This window comes from Pavona decussata, unplaced genomic scaffold, assembly GCF_977016875.1.
Source record: "Pavona decussata unplaced genomic scaffold, jaPavDecu1.1 SCAFFOLD_163, whole genome shotgun sequence".
Taxonomy (NCBI): domain Eukaryota; kingdom Metazoa; phylum Cnidaria; class Anthozoa; order Scleractinia; family Agariciidae; genus Pavona; species Pavona decussata.
The window spans coordinates 175803-193589 of NW_028145574.1; the positions used below are offsets into that span (position 1 = coordinate 175803).

Genomic DNA, 17787 nt, shown 5'->3' on the forward strand with positions numbered 1-17787 from the left:
CCGTAGCCGTCTAAATTTCAATTACTATGTGTCATCTGCATTCACGAGTTGGCTCACAGGAGCCTTTGATTTATTTTATTTTTATTTATTCACCACGACATGCAAACATAGAAAGTTACAATGAATAATAGACTAGGATTGTACATAAGTTTAGAGTAAATAATAATAGTAAAAGAAGAAGTAAGAAGTGGCGAGGAGACCTCAAGAAACCCCCGGGCTTATACTGAGAGGTCTCCTCGGAGATATGTTAGGACTTTAAGACCAGTAAAGACATTGTATTGAGATTTTTTAACATACGGTGGTAAGACTATAAAGACTTAACAGAGTCGGACGTTTCATGCAATTAACTGAGGAAATCAAGAAGATTTCTTTTGAAGGTGGATAGACTAGGGGAAGACGTAATTGATAATTTTAAGATATTTATGTTTGAAAACAGTTAAAATAAAGCGCACTTGAAAGAGTTCCTACTTTGCATAAATCGAGATATCTTAAAAATGCCCCTATATATTTTTTCTGTTAAATTGCAAACGGTTAGAGTAAGACTTCTATCCGATATTCGCGCAAGTTTTAATCTCAAGAACCAAAACTGGTGTTAGATAAGAAGGCTGGACCTTCGATCACGTCAACAAACTCAATTTACCGCGCAATTTTCACAGTGAATTTCGTCTGCGCCAAGTAAAAATAGACCCCCCCCCCCCACCCAACTCCAAAACGTATCACGTGATCCAATCTGCTTGACCGTGGAGGAATGGAAACTCGAAGTTTGAAGTTTCGTACATTTGACAATTCAACATGGCGGCTGTGAAGGCACTTAATCCGAAGGCAGAAGTGGCGAGATCTGCTGCTGCTTTGCACTTAAACATTACAGCAGCAAGAGGACTTCAAGATGTTCTTAAAACAAATTTAGGTCCGAAGGGCACCATGAAAATGTAAGTGCAAAGTTCCTTACCTGTCCAGAACTAAGTAGCACGTGCTTGTGTAACAGAAGCCATTGCCGTACAGCCCAAATATTACAAGGTTTCGTTGTTTTTAAAGTATGGTTTCTGTAGAAATGGTTTTATATATTATTATCTATGTAGTTATTGATACTGTCAGTAAGGCCATTCTAAATATCCTTCGGTCGGATGTGACACTGTACCTAAAGAAGCGTTCTGCGATCCAGAATCAAACCGTATACGTACAATCCCCGAGTTGATTAAGCTTAGTGTTGAATTTCATTCCTTACTTGTGCTTGTAGCCATAATGAATCTTCCTTGATGAATAATCACTTGCTCTTGGCCCTCTCGAAAGATTAAATATTTTTAAGTCTTGAACTCTTTCAAAAACCCAGATCATTTTTTGGGTGTGTCGTGGCTTTTAACTCATCAGTCAGTTATAGCAATGTAATGTAATGTAGTGGGAAAATTGTCAATTTTGGGTTTGTACAGTAGTTCACAGGATGGCATTTGGTGATGTGTATGGCTGAAAGTCTGCAAATGAAAGTGCAAAAAAATTGTCTTGTTTCAGTGATGAGTTCATCACTGAAGACAAATGTGCCACTGAAGACACAGTTTTAACAAACATTCAGTGAAGAGACCGTAATAAGATGGCAGATTCATAGAAAGGTCTTTCATTGTATAGACTGAGAAGTAGCACTTCTCTGTGCTATTGTTTGACTTGTGAGGTGATTTTAAAGTTTTGGTGGAGGTGTGTACATTCAGACTTTATAGTTCTCCAATATGTCATTTTCTGGTACTCTTTTTCAGACCTGGCATCTAAAATTCATACCACTTTAAAACTTGATCTTTAGAATCCATACCCGTTTCTGTACAATCCATACCCATTTTTCAACTTTCAGGCCAAAATCATTATTTCTTCACCCAAAACAGCTCAAAAACCATACCCTTTTGGACCTCGCATACTAAAATAGCTTACTTAAACAGAGCATTGGTCATCAGTAGATGACATTAGCCTCTTTTTAAAATAATGCTAATGTGCAGGAGTTGTCCAGTGATTTTGTTACCCCTGCGTCCTGCCTTCCTGATGCTTTAAAATCCCCAAAGATGCAAAATAATTAATGGAATGCATCCTGTAGTAGTATTTTCCTGAGTCCCTCAGTGGTAAGGAAAAGTGTATTAAGAATAAGTAAAATGTCTATAAGTGTTATTTATAAAACTAAGGAATGAGGCATTTAGTATTCCACTTCATTTTACCAATGGTAAGCAGCATTAACCAGTCCAACAGGGACACTTAAGTCCCAGAGACTGGGTTCTCAGGTATGTTAGTAACAAGGACATATGAATGAGACCAACTGTTTAGACCCCAAAAAGTTCAAATGCTCAGAACATAACACAAAAAGTACCTTTGTTTCTGCGCAAAAAAAAAATTAAAGGAAAAAGAAAGAACATAATAGATTGTGAGAAATATCATGTATCCAATTATTGAGTATACATTTATCACACTTCTGTCACAATATTAATTTTTTCTCCCCAAAATAATTTGCTTCACAATTTCAACTCCCAAATAGTCCTCAAATCGTTACTTTCAAGTCTGAAAATGCCTTTGCACCTCCCAGTCACTGATATCTATATACCAGTGTTCCCCCCCCTTAGACTACAGTGTAATTTTTTAGAGATACCATAATCATATGGGAAAAAGCAGGGTAATAAGCTGTTCTCTTTGGTTTTTTTTCCTGTCCTTACATGTAATAATGGTGGAGTAGGCAAGTATTGGAAAATGAAATGATGTACTTTGACATGTTTCTTGCTGTGTTAGGTTGGTGTCAGGGGCAGGGGACATAAAATTAACCAAGGATGGAAATGTACTACTCCATGAAATGGTGAGCAAAGGTTATGCCTAAAGCCATATTGAAATATCACCCCAAGGTTTTCATACTCCTTTGAGGTGCAACATAATTCCATGACCTTTTTGATGTTCTTCAATCTTCAGTTTAATTTTAGGCCAAATCAGACAATCTGTGAGGGGTCATTGGTGGGGGTGGGGTGGTTAATCCTTGAAATTTTTTTTACAAGGGTTTGTGTTTTTTGATTCCAACCCAGCAGTGATTTTTTTGTTGTATTGTCATTCAGAGTGAGTAACTCTTTCGTTATCAATGATTTCACCTCCAACAACATTTTTAACTCTTGAATGCGATGAACCAGTTATTACTGTGATGGGCAATTTGACGTACGATAGTCTTTAAATGAAGTATAAAGTTTACATTTAAGCCAGTCTTATATGAGTCATATAAGACGGGTTTCAATGTAAACTTTATACTTCATATAGGACTGGCTTGAATGCAAACTTTATTACGCGGGATGCCTTGGGGCAGACTGCGTCAAGATTTCAGCCGCCTATCTTTTTTTTGCGTCGTGATCGTTTTTCTCTTCATCGTAATCAAAAATTGTAATGAATAAATTAATTAAACCTGAGTCACTAAACCTGGCTTAAACTCTCTTCTCCCTGTAAGGGATATTTTTGTCTTCTATTGTTCCAATAATATTGTCTGTAGCAAACACGGCCCAATCAGAACCATTATCTGAAGGTATATTTATAGGTCCTGGCCTAGTGGGGCCTATAGGAAGGATTTTGTGCAGTGAAAGATTCAATCAGTCAGTCTGAATGGTAGCCATATTCGTAAATTTTCAAGTCTGAATGTAATATGCTGTTTTTAGAAAGAAAACAAACCTTTTTGAGGTGGTAAATCCAAAGCATAACTTTTAAGAAGTACTCAACAGATTAAACAGTGGAGTTATTGGAGAGTTCAAGGCAATGTTAAACGAAAAAGTTGTTTCTTTGTAGTATGGTGGTTTGTTTTTGTTAAAACTAGCTTTTTCTTAATTGAATGAACTTGTTGACATTCTGTGTGGAAATGAGCTTTTTTTGAAGCTGTTGCAAAGGTTGTTGTCACTACTGTTTTGTGTGAACAAGTGTTTCTTTACTGAAATAATTGTTGAAACAGAAAAAAATTGTAAATTACACCTCCCGACCGTACAGTTACAAGTTATTTTATGTAAAAGACTTTTTTGTTCCTTATTGTCAGCAAATCCAACATCCAACAGCTTCCTTAATAGCAAGAGTGGCTACAGCACAGGTGAGACTATCTACAGTATGCTAATATATAAAGGAGATTATCTTTGGTTATCATCTGTTATAAATTGCTATCAATTAACAGTAGCTACCTGCTTGGGGGAAATAGTTATTGTCAAAAGCCGGAAAAGAAAAACTGAAAAAACACTTCTACATGTACCAATATCTGTACAGGATAGATCTGTCGATAACTAAACTTAAAGGGGAAGTATCACAAAAATTTGCTGTCATTTCAAACCCAAAAATGTTTGACTGTCAGCATAAACAATGAAGTAATTGTCAAGTTTGTTAAAAATTGTCACCCCAGTGCAATAAAACTGTCGATTAGTGCCTCTGGCCAGAGACAGGGTTGGCCGGTTTGGATTGAAACTTGAAAAATATTAGGCTAATGTTTTTCAAGTTCTTGCATTTTTGTATCCAAAATGCGCTAGAACAGATCTCAAGTTGTTTCTTTCAAGAATTGAGTTGATTTCGTTCCTCTCCTCATTCTAGAATTATTTGGCAGGTGATTGAAGGTCTTATTTCATCATTTTTAACAAAAGATATCAAAAACCCCATGATACTTCCCCTTTAAATCCCACATTATTTTTGTTAGACTGCCCGATGTAATTTTGACTGTTGGTGACTGTTGGTGACAGTCGAATAGCTCCTCACCAACCAAACTAGAAAACTGAAATGTGTCAACAAATATAGACTATGAGTATTATTGTACCCTCAGGGGTTTTTAGTGATGGCTTGTCATTGTTGCTTGCTGTTTGTTTTCATTCTGTCAGAAGTTCTTTTGTGTGAAACAATAGAGCAACGTTATTACGTCATGAAATCCAAGATGGCCGTGCTCGGGAAATTTAAAAGTAAAAATAGGCGACAATCATATCTAATTTTAAGCACACTTGAATGTTATTTCTACTTCTTAAACTAAAATTTAGAATTTGTACACTATTTTCAACAATTTACCATCCATTTGTTTTCGGAGTGGAGGTTCCCTTTAATCATGTTTAACTTTAATGCATATATCTAAGCTGTTTTTGTTTGTTACCAAGGATGATATTACTGGAGATGGGACAACTTCGAATGTACTGATTATAGGAGAACTATTAAAGCAGGTGAGTAAGGTGAACCTCTTAGTATCTTGTATAGTTGTATTGTTGAGCCTAGGCTTCACAGTTGCCTGGACTTTATCAAGTGGTTTCAGTTTTAGTGTATAACACATCCTCTGTGTGTTGAGATGAAATTAATAGTACCACAGAATAGTAAACTTGACTTCAAATTTAGTCATCCAGTGAAACATTCATTGAAGTAGTTGAGTTTTGCTTGAACTTACAATACTGCTTACTGTATGTGCCACATTTTATCTTGCTTGAATCACAATTTGAGGGTGTGGTTAGATCACAGCAAAACACTGATTGATTAAAAAAATCAGCTTTTCTTAAGTTTGAACTAAGCAAAACAGTGGTGAACAATGGTATTCTGTCAAGTTTGACTAGGCTGTATTTAATTTTGTTAAAAATACATCAAAGATATAAAAATTGAACAAAACCTATGTGATTGATGTAGTCAGATGAGAGCTTTCAAGTTAGTAAAGTTTAGGTTATTTTAATGTAGAACAAAACAGGAGATGCTGTTTCAACAAAAGCCAAACAGTTTGTTACTTAATGTGGAATGTTAAGATAGGCGATTCAATAACACGATGGAGGTTGTTATTAGGGTCGAGTCATACTCTGCTAATTTTTTTGCATTATGTACTGTAAAACCTCTTAAAGTGCTTTAATTTCTAGTGTAACAAATGAATTTTTTTTTTTTATGCCTAGGCTGATCTGTACATATCAGAGGTATGCATATTAGTAATTTTAAAGTAGTGCTGTTAGGAGTTGTGAACCAATCAGTGAACCATCAGTGGGTCATAAATTTTATAACCCACTGATTGGTTCAACTGGCAGATTTTCCATTATAATGATATTGGCTGGTGGTAGCAGTAGCATATGGGCAATCTATTGACTGGTCAGAAAAAGATGTTTAGCGAAAGCACCAGGCTAAGGAGCAATGGGCAAGGTGTTATAGTCATCAAAAAATGTCTGTTATAAGAATTCAAAATCTGTAAAGTTGCACATGTATGATGTGTGTCTGCAAACCAAGCCTTTACAATACTCCTACTCATTTTCTAATCTTTTTTCTGAGACACGAAGAGTTCAGTCATTTTCAAAAGTTTTTGTTCCCGTAACTTTTAAAAGTTAAAGCTCCTCTGTATCTTCAGATTAAGTTTCATTCTTTTCATTATAGCATATATACTTACCACAGCTGGCACGCTTTTGTTGTAGGGATTGCATCCTCGGCTAATTACAGAAGGATTTGAAGTGGCAAAGAAAAAAGCGTTAGAGGTACTATAGGCAGTGTTACTTTAATGTAATGGTAACATTATGGTAATTTCCAATCCAGTGAGTCACTCAGTGTTCCTTAGAATGCCCTATGGCATGCGGGGAAGCAACAAAGGATCACCACTGCTGTCCACTACACTCTGTCTCTATAGTGTCCCAGCTGTGTTTCATAGTCTTCCAGTTGTGAGTGCCTTCCTTACAGTTTTCCCATTAATTGACATTCATATAGGAGGCCCTCGCACACAGTTGTAATAATTTTATTGATCTCTCAGTTGCTGTTTCCCCAGTACATTTCCGATCAACTCTTACTGCAAGTCTTTGGGGCTAAAATAAACCAAAACAATTTTGTAAACTATATATTTGTGACAATATCATTTCTGATTTTCCTGATCCCCTGGTTAGAAAGACTTGAATGAAGGGAAACAGTAGTCATGCTTGTGAATTCTAAAGAAATGACTCCTTTTTTATACAAATGATACAGTCCATGATATACCCTTATGCCTTTTGTTTTTACATAATGTAGAATAGCAAACATTACACCAACTGGTCAAAGTTGTTCCATTTGAAAATCTTGACTTTGTGAAAATCAAGATGCTTTGCTCTTTTGTTACTGACATTAAATGTTATAATTTTTTCTTGAAGGTTTTAGAGGAAATAAAGGTTCAAAAGAAAATGGACAGAGATACACTTATAAATGTAGCAAGAACGTCACTTAGGACAAAATTGCACCCTGAACTGGCAGACCTTTTGACAGAGGTATTAAAGAAATCTTTTTTTTTAACTTTTCCATCTGTAACAGCTGAAGCAAACAAAATTTGTAAGCGTGATGGGTTCCAAGTAAATGCTAAATCACACTTTCTCGTTGGAGTATTTGAAGCCAAGGTAGCTAATTAATGTTACAGGTGATGCACATAGACCACCCTCAGAGCCCAGTGCACAGGAATTCTCTTGCCTTCTCTCCCAAGTCTCCCCACCTAATTATCACTTGCATGCATTGCAATTTTCTTTGCATTGATCCCCATTGGAATGGGCTATGCCCAGTTCATAGACCACCCCTAAGTATCCAGTCCATAGACCACCCCTCAGTGCCCAGTCCATAGATGACAACTCAGAATCCAATCCATTTGCCACCCCTCAATACCAAGGCCATAGACTACTCCTAAGTATTCAGTCCGTAGACCACCCCTCAGTGCCCAGTCCATAAACTGCCCCTCAGTATCCAGTCCATAGTAACACCACCCCTCAGTGCCCAGTTGTGGTTCCACAGACCTTGTGCAGAGAATACATCCAGCAACTCCACAAAGGGCATCTTGGGGCATCTAGGAGCAGATGCTACCAAGAGAAGAGCAAGGGATATTGTGAATTGACCCTTCATGATGCTTGGTCAAGAATTCAGGCAAACAAGCCAAGACCTGCTTGACAAATGCAAGTAGGATGGTTCAGATCCTACGCTTGGCCTTCTTAATCTTGGAAACGTTCCAAGAGATCAAGTTGTTGGTTCTTCTGTGTAGCATTTGATGTCCCGCCACACCAGGTCTCTTCTTCGAGTTGCTAAGAAGGTCATTGCTCCCAGGGCCCTCAGCAACAAACATGTTTCCTCGCAGCTGAAGTTGAAGTATATGCAGCAAAAGTCCTTTTACGATTGTGGGGCCAAACCCTTTCAGTCTCTCAATCCACAACAGGTTGTGAGACTTCAGATCGACAAAGGTTATGAGAAAGTTGGCATTGTAAAATGACTCGCTGTAAAGCCATGGTCCTACAGCGTACATTGTGAACGTTGAAGGAAATGAGTACTTTAGAACCCGTAGACAGACATCTTCTGGTTGTTCCAGAACCTGTTCCTGCTCCTGTTCCTCCTGTAGCAACCAATCAGAAAGCTCCCCCTTTAGTCTTCAATTGCAAACCAGTCTTCAGCCAAGACACCTGCCAAGTATTCAGCCCCTCAGCTTTCTCCTGCAAGGATGCCAGCCAGACCTCAAACTCAAAAACACGTCTGCAAAAACGTCTACACCACATGTTCCTGCTCCCAGGGCCTCTCACATCCCAATGCTCAAAGACCACACGTTGGCACTAGGTTTGGATGGATCTCTAGACCAAATCCAAGATATCAAGATTTGTAACGTGATTGAAGAAACAGACATTACTTTCTATTCAAGGACTGGCTTAGACATTGACTATTAGGAATGGTGATTATTTTGCAGCCTGTTTTGGCCAGTGTAGGAGTCAATGGGTTAAAATAACTTAAAAGATGAAATCTGATCAAACAGCAATTTTAATACATTTTCCCAAATTTTTAGTTAGACAAAATTAACTTTCATTAGGAGGTAGTGACAGGTTACTTAAATGGAAGCAAACAGTTACAATTATACAGCTTCTTCGACAAAGGTTGTCCAAAAAAAAAGGCATAAAAGCGTAAGTGACAATGCCGAAAGGTAGTCTGCGAAATACCCGAAAAAGTTCAATAAAAGCTCAGAATCCACTATACCTCGACCGTGCAGCAAAGACTTAAGATGGCGGGCAATGTGGATTCTGAGGTTTAATTGAAATTTATTGAGTATTTCCCAGACTATCTTTCAGCATTCTCGCGTACGCTTTTACGCTTTTCTGGGACAACCTTTGTCGAAATAGCTGTATTTAGTTTTCTTTGTACTGTAGTTAATATTTCTGTTTTGGTTATTAAAAGGTTGTTGTAGATGCTGTGTTAGCCATTCAACAACCAGACAAGCCTATTGACCTTCATATGGTGGAAATCATGGAAATGATGCACAAATCTGGAACAGATACATCGTAAGCAATTAGTCTCAAATGAAATTTAGGTTTCTCAAGGAAAATATTTTTTGTGTTTCCTAGGGAGTCAAATCTGCCTGCATACCCTCAAACGTTTGTGATTGTTACCATACCTCAAGCAAACAAGGAGGGGATTTTCTCTATCTCTTATGAAAACAACTATCATTGAAAATATTGTTTGTGTTTGTCTTTGCAGAGTCATGGTGAATGGTTTTCAAACAATTAAAGCATGTGTTGTGTCTGGCTTACTTCAAACAAAGCAGTACCTTTTGGCTGAAATTGTGGCTCAAAATAAGAACTGCTGCCCATTTAGTAGAACAGTAGGCAAAATTATACACACACAAATCCGCAAACAGGGCCATATGATGAGCTGTAGTTTGTATCTAACTGTAAATGTCTTTATCTACAGCTTAGTCAAAGGGCTTGTCATGGATCATGGAGCACGGCATCCAGATATGTCAAAGAAAGTCACAGATGCCTATATCCTAACCTGTAATGTGTCAATGGAATATGAAAAGAGGTTAGCCATGTATCATAAAACAATAAGCCATAATAAAATAGTAAAAATAAATATAAAAAGCATAATTTATCAAATTTTCTTAGTGCTGAAGTGTATCAATGGTATATATTTGTTTATGAAATTTGAAAATAACCATTGGAGGGGTAAATACCCTAGTACCTTACATCATCAGGCTACCATACATTTATCTCTGTAAAAAGTGCAAGTTTTGGGGTAAGTGAAACTACGTCTAGTTAGCTGGTCTGCCTCCTTCCAGCTGGGATTTCCTATATGTTTTGGATCATTTGTTTCTGATTATTTGAGTACACTGCATGTAAACTAACTTGAGATGTACACTTCCACTGTGAACAATGTAGTAACAGCTGAAACAGTGTAGGGTTCCTTGAAATTTTTCTTAGGCAACAGCCTTGCTATACTTGTACTGTAGTCTACTTATTAATAATTAACCTGAGATTAAGAGCTTAGTGGCTTACAAGGAAACGTACTTGCTTTCCAGTGAGGTCAATTCTGGGTTCTTCTACAAAAGTGCCGAGGAAAGGGAAAAGCTTGTTGCTGCCGAGAGAAAGTTTACAGATGACAGAGTACAAAAAGTTATTGACCTGAAGAGGAAGGTGAGAAGATTGCACTACTGATAAATTCAGGATGTCAAAATAGCTGCACGAAGTAACTTTTCATTAACCAGTGACATGGTCATGAATGTGGTACATACACTATATGCATGTGCACTTGGCTTTGTTCATCTACTACACACTTTCTGGTGTTCATGCAACTGCTTTGGAAAGATACTGTGCATTGTATTTGTACCAAACAACAGTGGAATGCTAATTATTATAATTGTTCATCCTAAGGCTTGGCCAAACAGATTCGACATACCGGTAGTCCAACATTGTTGAATCCAACATGTTGGACTCTTTTGACCACCATGTTGCACAAATTATGATGCATGGTGTTGGATGATGTTGAGCAAAGTTTGATTTTCATCAAACATCGCCTTCAACATTGTCCAAAATTCTTTTTTTTCTCAGGTGTGAACAACAATGTTGCATTTGTTTAGACACCATGCTAAACATTGTTGAACGCACCCATGCCCACTAAGCTGACTTTGTCGGTATCTGTATGCATGACAAGGATTTATTGTTTATATTTTGCTTTGTATGAGTGTTCAAGCTACTGTATGGAAAATAAACAAAGTTTTGAATCTCTCAAGGACAAAAGCTTTAAACACATGTGATCTCTCTTCAAATAGAAAGAGGAAGGGCAAAGGAGTAAGTGAAACTGTAATACCAGGAAAAGTGAGAAGATGGTCTGACATGTAGGTCAATCAGTCTTGCACCATTTTTGGGCAAACTTACATGGTGCTGGTTTGTTTTCTGTGGATTCTGGGTAGACTGGTCCGAGACTCTTGAGTCCACGTGTTGCATCAAACATGCTACATCTGTTTGCCCACCTTGTTCAAACCTGTGCAACAACGTTGCCTTGTCTACAATATAATATCTCTGTCACTCTTATGTTTGATTTATAAGGTTTGTGAAGGAACTGACAAAGGATTTGTAGTCGTCAACCAAAAGGTTAGCTCATTGTCTAATGCTCTGTTTGTATTTGCTATTTATTTTCCATTAGGGTTGTGGTCTGAGGATAAAATTCTGTATGGAGAAATTATTTCATACATACATGATTAACATTGTTGATTTGGTTGAAGTGAACCCAGAAGAAGTAACAGTTGTTGGAAAGTTTGTGTTTCCTCATGCTTGCTCTGGGTTATCAGATAATGCTGAGGTGAACATCAAAGAAATGAAGGACAACACTGCAATGGCAAAAGCGTATTTCTAATGGGGGCACTAATATCCCGAAAGGATCACAAATTAGATTTAACTGCTCTGGGGAACGGTTGATTACTTAAAGTTTTGAATTCCTATTAAAACATTGTTTATCAAGGGATTGGAATAAAAGTTATCCCTTGATAAAAATTTTTCACTTCTGTTTGACATCTGAGTTTCACAGCTCTGTTTGCAAAAAACGTTTCAATGAACTATCACAATAGACCTTTGTTTTTTGCTTTTAACTGTTTTAAAAATAGTTTACCGGTACATGTTGCCGTTTTTAAGGTTATTTATCCCATTAAACATTGTCACAGGGAATTGATCCTTTGTCACTGGACATGCTAGCAAAAGAAGGTATTGTTGGGCTTCGCCGAGCAAAAAGAAGGAACATGGAGCGGCTGACTCTAGCATGTGGAGGCACTGCAATGAACTCCTTTGATGACCTAACATCTGAGTGTCTAGGGCATGCTGGACTTGTTTATGAACATGTCTTGGTGAGAATGCTTCTATCATTGTATCAGTCTGTTTGCCTTGTGAAAATAAAGATTTTTTTTTCTGTTAGTTTTATCCTTCTTTTCTTAGTGCTTTTTTTTTCATTTCAGGGAGAAAGTAAATTCACATTTATTGAAGAGCTGAAAAATCCTCTTTCTGTTACCATTCTCATTAAAGGTGGGTTGATGGTACAGTATTGAGCATAAATTCCATATGTTCTTATCACTTTCCATGTTAGTTGTAGGGTTTAATTGAATGCCTGATATGCACTCCTTTGCAGGTCCAAATAAGCATACACTGACACAGATCAAGGATGCAGCACATGATGGCTTGAGGGCAGTAAAAAATGCTATTGAAGATGGTAAGCAGCTATAACCTAACTGTTGAACATTACTGTTTACGTTGTGCTTAATATATCACCATTGTAAGCATAATTGTTTCTCAAGTGCCTTCTGTCCTCAGGCAGCCTGTTCTATCAGCTGTAGCTGGTCAATGCTTTTTATCTTTTTCTTATTTAGTTTGGTTTTTACTGTTCTTCTCCACGTTTTTGATGTGTGAGCTTTTCCATCTAGTTAATCAAAGTACATATCTTCTGGGGTGATCCCTTGTGTAGTACTCAATACTAAACTATCTTACAATATATATTTATAGGCCTTTACATGATCAACTTCTCAGATGTTATCAGCTTCAGATCAATTATTACCAATATCAATTAGATCAATCATTACCAATATCAAAGAAATAATGTTAACTATGAAATACTGACATAAGAATCACTTTAGTTAATAATAATAACAACAACAACAACAACAATAATAATAATAATAATAATAATAATAATAATAATAATAATAATAATAATATTAATATTATTAATAATAATAATAATAATAATAATAATAATAATAATAATAATATTAGGCTTGGTAGCCTCGCTATTATCATTGTATTTTCTCAGATATTTTTAGTTTAAGATTAATATTTTTAATACTGGACTTTTCACATTTGTGAACTGAATTTTTAATCAATGAACTTGATTGCTTCTTTACCTAATTATACAACACAGGGATTTTGTTGTTGTTGTTGTTGTGTGATTTTTTTGTTAATTTTTGTAGAGATATTGATATTCTTACTTTTATTTTTACCTCATTACTCCTTTTATAGCTACATATGCATATATTTTAGATGAAGTAGGCTACGCATTGTGCCCTACCACATTTCACAATGAGTGGCATTTGAAAGTTTTTAACTGCATTTATTATAATAATAATAATAATAATAATAATAATAATAATAATAATAATAATAATAATAATAATAATAATAATAATAATAACTTTATCTTAAGAGTCAATTTTATTTATCACTGATGTGCTAATTGCGGACACTATATATAATGGAAAGAAATAATGCAAAATAAACATAAATATCTTAAAAATCCTAACTGGCAGGGAGGCTTACCAGGTTGTTATTTACAAGAGTGGCAGAGGATTTGAAATAGGGGGCTACCATAAACAAATCCAACTAGTGGTCAGAGAGGGGCTTGAACACAGGACCTCCGAAGTACGAGTCTGTACCTCTGAACACTCAACCATGCTGCCTCCACTGCCCACTTATTATTTTCCTTATACACGCATATCAAATAAATTTAATTAAATCATAAACCTTTTATTCATCCTGGCCAATATATTCGCATAGCCTTATGACCTCAGCTCTCCTTTCTTCCCTGTAGGAAGTGTTATCCCTGGTGCTGGTGCATTTGAGGTTGCAGTTTATACAGCTCTGACAGAATTCAAAAAGTCTGTAAAGGGGAGGGCACGGCTTGGGGTTCAGGTAGGTTTGGAGCTTTGTTACACTGTATGTCCTTGTTGGGGTCAGAACAAACATGACTGGATTTTGGGATTTCACTTTATGCTGTCTTGCAATACTCAAAACCAAATATAAATGTATCTTAGAAGCACAGTGGTACCTTATCTAAGGAAGGGAAGCAGAAGTTGTTTGAAGTTTTCTGGGCCAAACCTGTATGGATGCCAAGAGGTCAATTGAACTTAAGGAAGTTAGATGTACATGTGATGTTGTTTTAATACTTTATATTGTTTGAAATATACACAAAAATTAGTTTAGAATAAAGAAAATGGACCTAAAGGACAAGGGACATGGTAGAACAGTAAATTGTTATTGTTATCTAGTTGAAAATTACATTTTCTATTAAAGCAGATTTCAAATGGTCTGATTGATTTGCAGAGACCATTTTCACAACCATTTCTTTCTTTTTCAAGGCCTTTGCAGATGCACTGCTTGTTATTCCAAAGATTTTGGCTCAAAACTCTGGCTATGATCCACAGGAGACAATTGTTAAGCTTCAGGTAATTAAAACACTTAAAAAAAATAAATAAATAAACACTTTCAGAGTTGCAATGATCCAGCCATACAGCCTCTGAGACCCAGGAGCAAAACGTCAGGATGGGACAAAGATTTCACTGGCAAAGTCGTGATGTTAGTTGAAGAAACTGGAAAGGAATCTTGTGTATGAGAATCTGTGGACCCATTTGAAGATGGTGCACTGATAAGCCACACTTTTCCCCATAATTGTAGCAGTTAAAAGCTGATTGCTTATTTCCCAAGTTTTTGGTTTTCTCCACGGTGTTGATCATGCAGAATACTGGGGCTTGTGAGGGCCCAAGGAATTATTTAAAAAATATATAGTGAATCCATACACTGATTACTGGTTACCCAATGTTAATCAATTGGCAAAGTATCAACTGACTGTAGGACCACTTTTGGCCAACATTCAGCTGACAGTGAATTGAGAGATTTTTGGTGGGGAGGTGTTCTACAATTTTACAGTGAGACGAGAAATAAGACTCTAACAATTTATAATGACTGCTATTGAAGGAGGAGTATGCAGATGGTAAGACACCAGTGGGTATTGATCTGGCCAGTGGAGAGGCATTAGTGCCAGCAGATACTGGCATCTGGGATAACTACCGAGTCAAGAGACAGCTCTTGCAGTCATGGTGAGCACACTTTAGAAATCATCTTATTCAGCTATCTCAGTTTACTGCAACTATGTTGTTGTTTACTTTTTTAGTGAATTGAATTTTATTTTATCTTTTGTTTTTGCTATTTTATAGTTGGGAAACTATTATAATAGTAAAATTAATATTATAGAATATTGAAAAACAAAAATTGCCTTGACATAAAGAACTTCTGAAAAGCTTTGATTGGAATGGTCACTGATCGGGAGTTCATCTAAAGAGTCTGTGTGATTTACTGCCAAATAAACAGTACATGAGAGTAGTATTCAATAGCTTCTTTTTGAATTTGGATCACACTACAGGAAAAAGACACAAAAATGACACACACATGTACAAAAATAAACTATCTTTACCTGAAGAGGGAGCATTTTAGATCTGTTCCAAGTAAATAGTCATTGTTTATGTTAGTTACTGATAAATTTTTCTTTACAATTTAGACTTAATTCCTCATCTGTACTTTTTTCCCCCATTATAGTACTGTTATTGCTAGCAATCTTCTATTAGTGGACGAAATTATGAGGGCAGGTATGTCCTCTCTCAAGGGATGAGAATAAAAACACTTCAGCCATCTAAGGTATGAGATAAACATTATGGGGTATCATTTACCTAATAAACCAATTAATTATCCGGGCTCCCTGGGGCAATCCTGGTTGTAGCAATGCAAGGTACTTGACTTACTCATCAGCAACACAAAGAAAACAGTTCTTCTTTCATCTCCATTACCTAACCTTGGGCATCATGCTATATTTATTTGTTTCAGACAAACTGCTGTAACCTTTATGGTAGCCATTTTCTTTAGAACAACCTTACTCTTCTTAAACTGCATGCCTTGCAAAGGGTCTATATCAAGCAATGCATCATTGAAACAGGTTATAACCTGTCTTTAGGAGGATAATTCAATAACTGAAATTATGGAGAAATGGCTTCAAGAGAAACGATATGAACTTATCACACCAGCTTCTCATGTAAAATTTGGGAATCTGATGTAAATTGAAAGTCTGACCGATTCAAAATAAATACATAAATTCTTTTTTTTTTTGTGATCAGTTGCTAGATTCGTGAAGCTCTCCTAAGTTAACATGTATCGTCTGTATTGTTTCTTATCAATAGGCCTCTTGATTCACCATCATTTGATATCCTTCTCTTTGTTTTGTTTCTCAGAGTAGCTCCCTTAGCTGTGTGTGTAAGAGTGATGTTGTCTTCCTATGATGTCTCTGCAGAGTAGCTGAAAGCCAAGCGAATGCTTCCTTGTAAAGCTAGCAAGCATTGATAACTCTAGGCTGTAATTCAATAAAATGTTCCCAGTTGAAAGTTTGTGTACCTCGTTGCCTACTGATAGTGTATCACTTTCTGATACCTTTTTCAAAACTCATTAATAATTCATGAGCTCAATGACCTATCAAATGGTCAATAAAACATCACGTGCAGTGGTTTTAAAACCTGATAAAACCTCCTCCTTATTAGTATGTGGTGTTTAATGTTTTTCTTGTATGCTAATTTCCAACATTCACAAAACCAACATTGTTATGAACTCTCTTGACACACGCTTTTCCATGAATGTTTTTGAAGCCATTCAAAAAACTCGCAGCACATTTTATCGGGTCAAAAACCAGTCAAATGCGCCTCGTGGTTTTAAATCCCAATAAAACACTGTTGCTCGTTTTTTAAACATTACATGAACTTAAGTTTGATAATTTTCTGCAATAATGTAAATCCCCATTTGAAGGGCTTAGTACAAGAGAAGCGCAAGTGACAAACCAAAATCCTCCGAATAAGCTCTAATTTGTCGTACAAAGAAGATATAAGTTCTGCATTTATTTTTAAATTTTTAGGATGCTGAAGAAACAGCATTATCTAGAAGCAGTTTTGAGTTTTACAAGTTCTGTAGTATGTAGAGGAGCAAGTCCATTTAAAGCTTTTTAGAAAGAAAGGAGAATTTTAAACTGGATTCTGTAACTAATCAGTAACCAGCAGAGACTAAAGAAGGAGGGAGTAATGTGACCAAAGCCGTCCAACATTGTAGATTACCATCGCAGTTGCATTCTGTGTATATTGAAGCTTGTGCAGCTTGTTTCTAGGCAAGCCATACAGGAGGCTGTTATTGTAGTCCAAACGACTTGTTACAAAAGCATTCACCAGAATCTGAGTACAAGCAAAACTGAGAAACTTCCTAATAGGTCAATTCCGAGTTGCTTTGAACATCATTCTGAAAGCGAGGCTGAGTGCAAAGTTTTTATTTTGAAAATGTGTTTATATTTATATGCAAACAAAACTAATTTTCAAATGAAAAGCTTTGCATTAGCCTCGCTTTCATAATGAGGTTCAAAGCAACTCGGAATTGGCCTATTCTTCTAATGTTACATAAATGGGAAAAGGCAGCCTTGCAAAATACAAAATTTGGATAACACTGTGGATACCCACAGCCCCTTTTCTTTTGATGGTTTGTTTTTTTCCAGGTTTTTTGAGTAGTGTATATAGGAATACAACTGGCAGACCTTGCTATGATGCACGCTTTTAAAAACTGATTTGTTCTTGTGTCTAACCATAAACTTTTTGCACGAAATTCGTCAACATACTCTTGGAACAAAGAGTACATATTTCCCCTGTACATTACTTTCCTTTGTTTTTAGATTGTGACAATCTCGTACCCAGAGTCTTCCGGCTTTTTGGTCAGCGGGGCAACGCCGGGA

The 17787-nt window shown here is 36.4% G+C and overlaps 1 protein-coding gene across 1 annotated transcript; it reads left to right on the forward strand.

Moving 5' to 3' along the window:
• Positions 1–768: 768 nt before the first annotated feature.
• LOC146464464 (T-complex protein 1 subunit zeta-like) lies at positions 769–16408 on the forward strand. Its single transcript, XM_085129688.1, has 19 exons — positions 769–929; positions 2755–2818; positions 4022–4072; positions 5109–5171; positions 5877–5897; positions 6384–6443; positions 7083–7196; positions 9124–9227; positions 9637–9747; positions 10244–10358; positions 11271–11315; positions 11882–12061; positions 12170–12236; positions 12340–12420; positions 13792–13892; positions 14339–14425; positions 14955–15076; positions 15573–15671; positions 16259–16408. Exons 1-18 carry the CDS (start codon positions 793–795, stop codon positions 15643–15645), a joined length of 1596 nt encoding a protein of 531 aa, XP_084985814.1. The 5' UTR covers positions 769–792; the 3' UTR covers positions 15646–15671; positions 16259–16408.
• The last annotated feature ends 1379 nt before the right edge of the window (positions 16409–17787 follow it).

Bases quoted from the DNA above. Each gene is read 5' to 3' on its own strand.
- LOC146464464 (XM_085129688.1), top strand. From the start codon at position 793: ATGGCGGCTGTGAAGGCACTTAATCCGAAGGCAGAAGTGGCGAGATCT. The intron at 2,819-4,021 runs GTGAGCAAAGGT...CCTTATTGTCAG, and splicing joins ATGTACTACTCCATGAAATG to CAAATCCAACATCCAACAGC. The intron at 14,426-14,954 runs GTAATTAAAACA...CTGCTATTGAAG, and splicing joins AGACAATTGTTAAGCTTCAG to GAGGAGTATGCAGATGGTAA.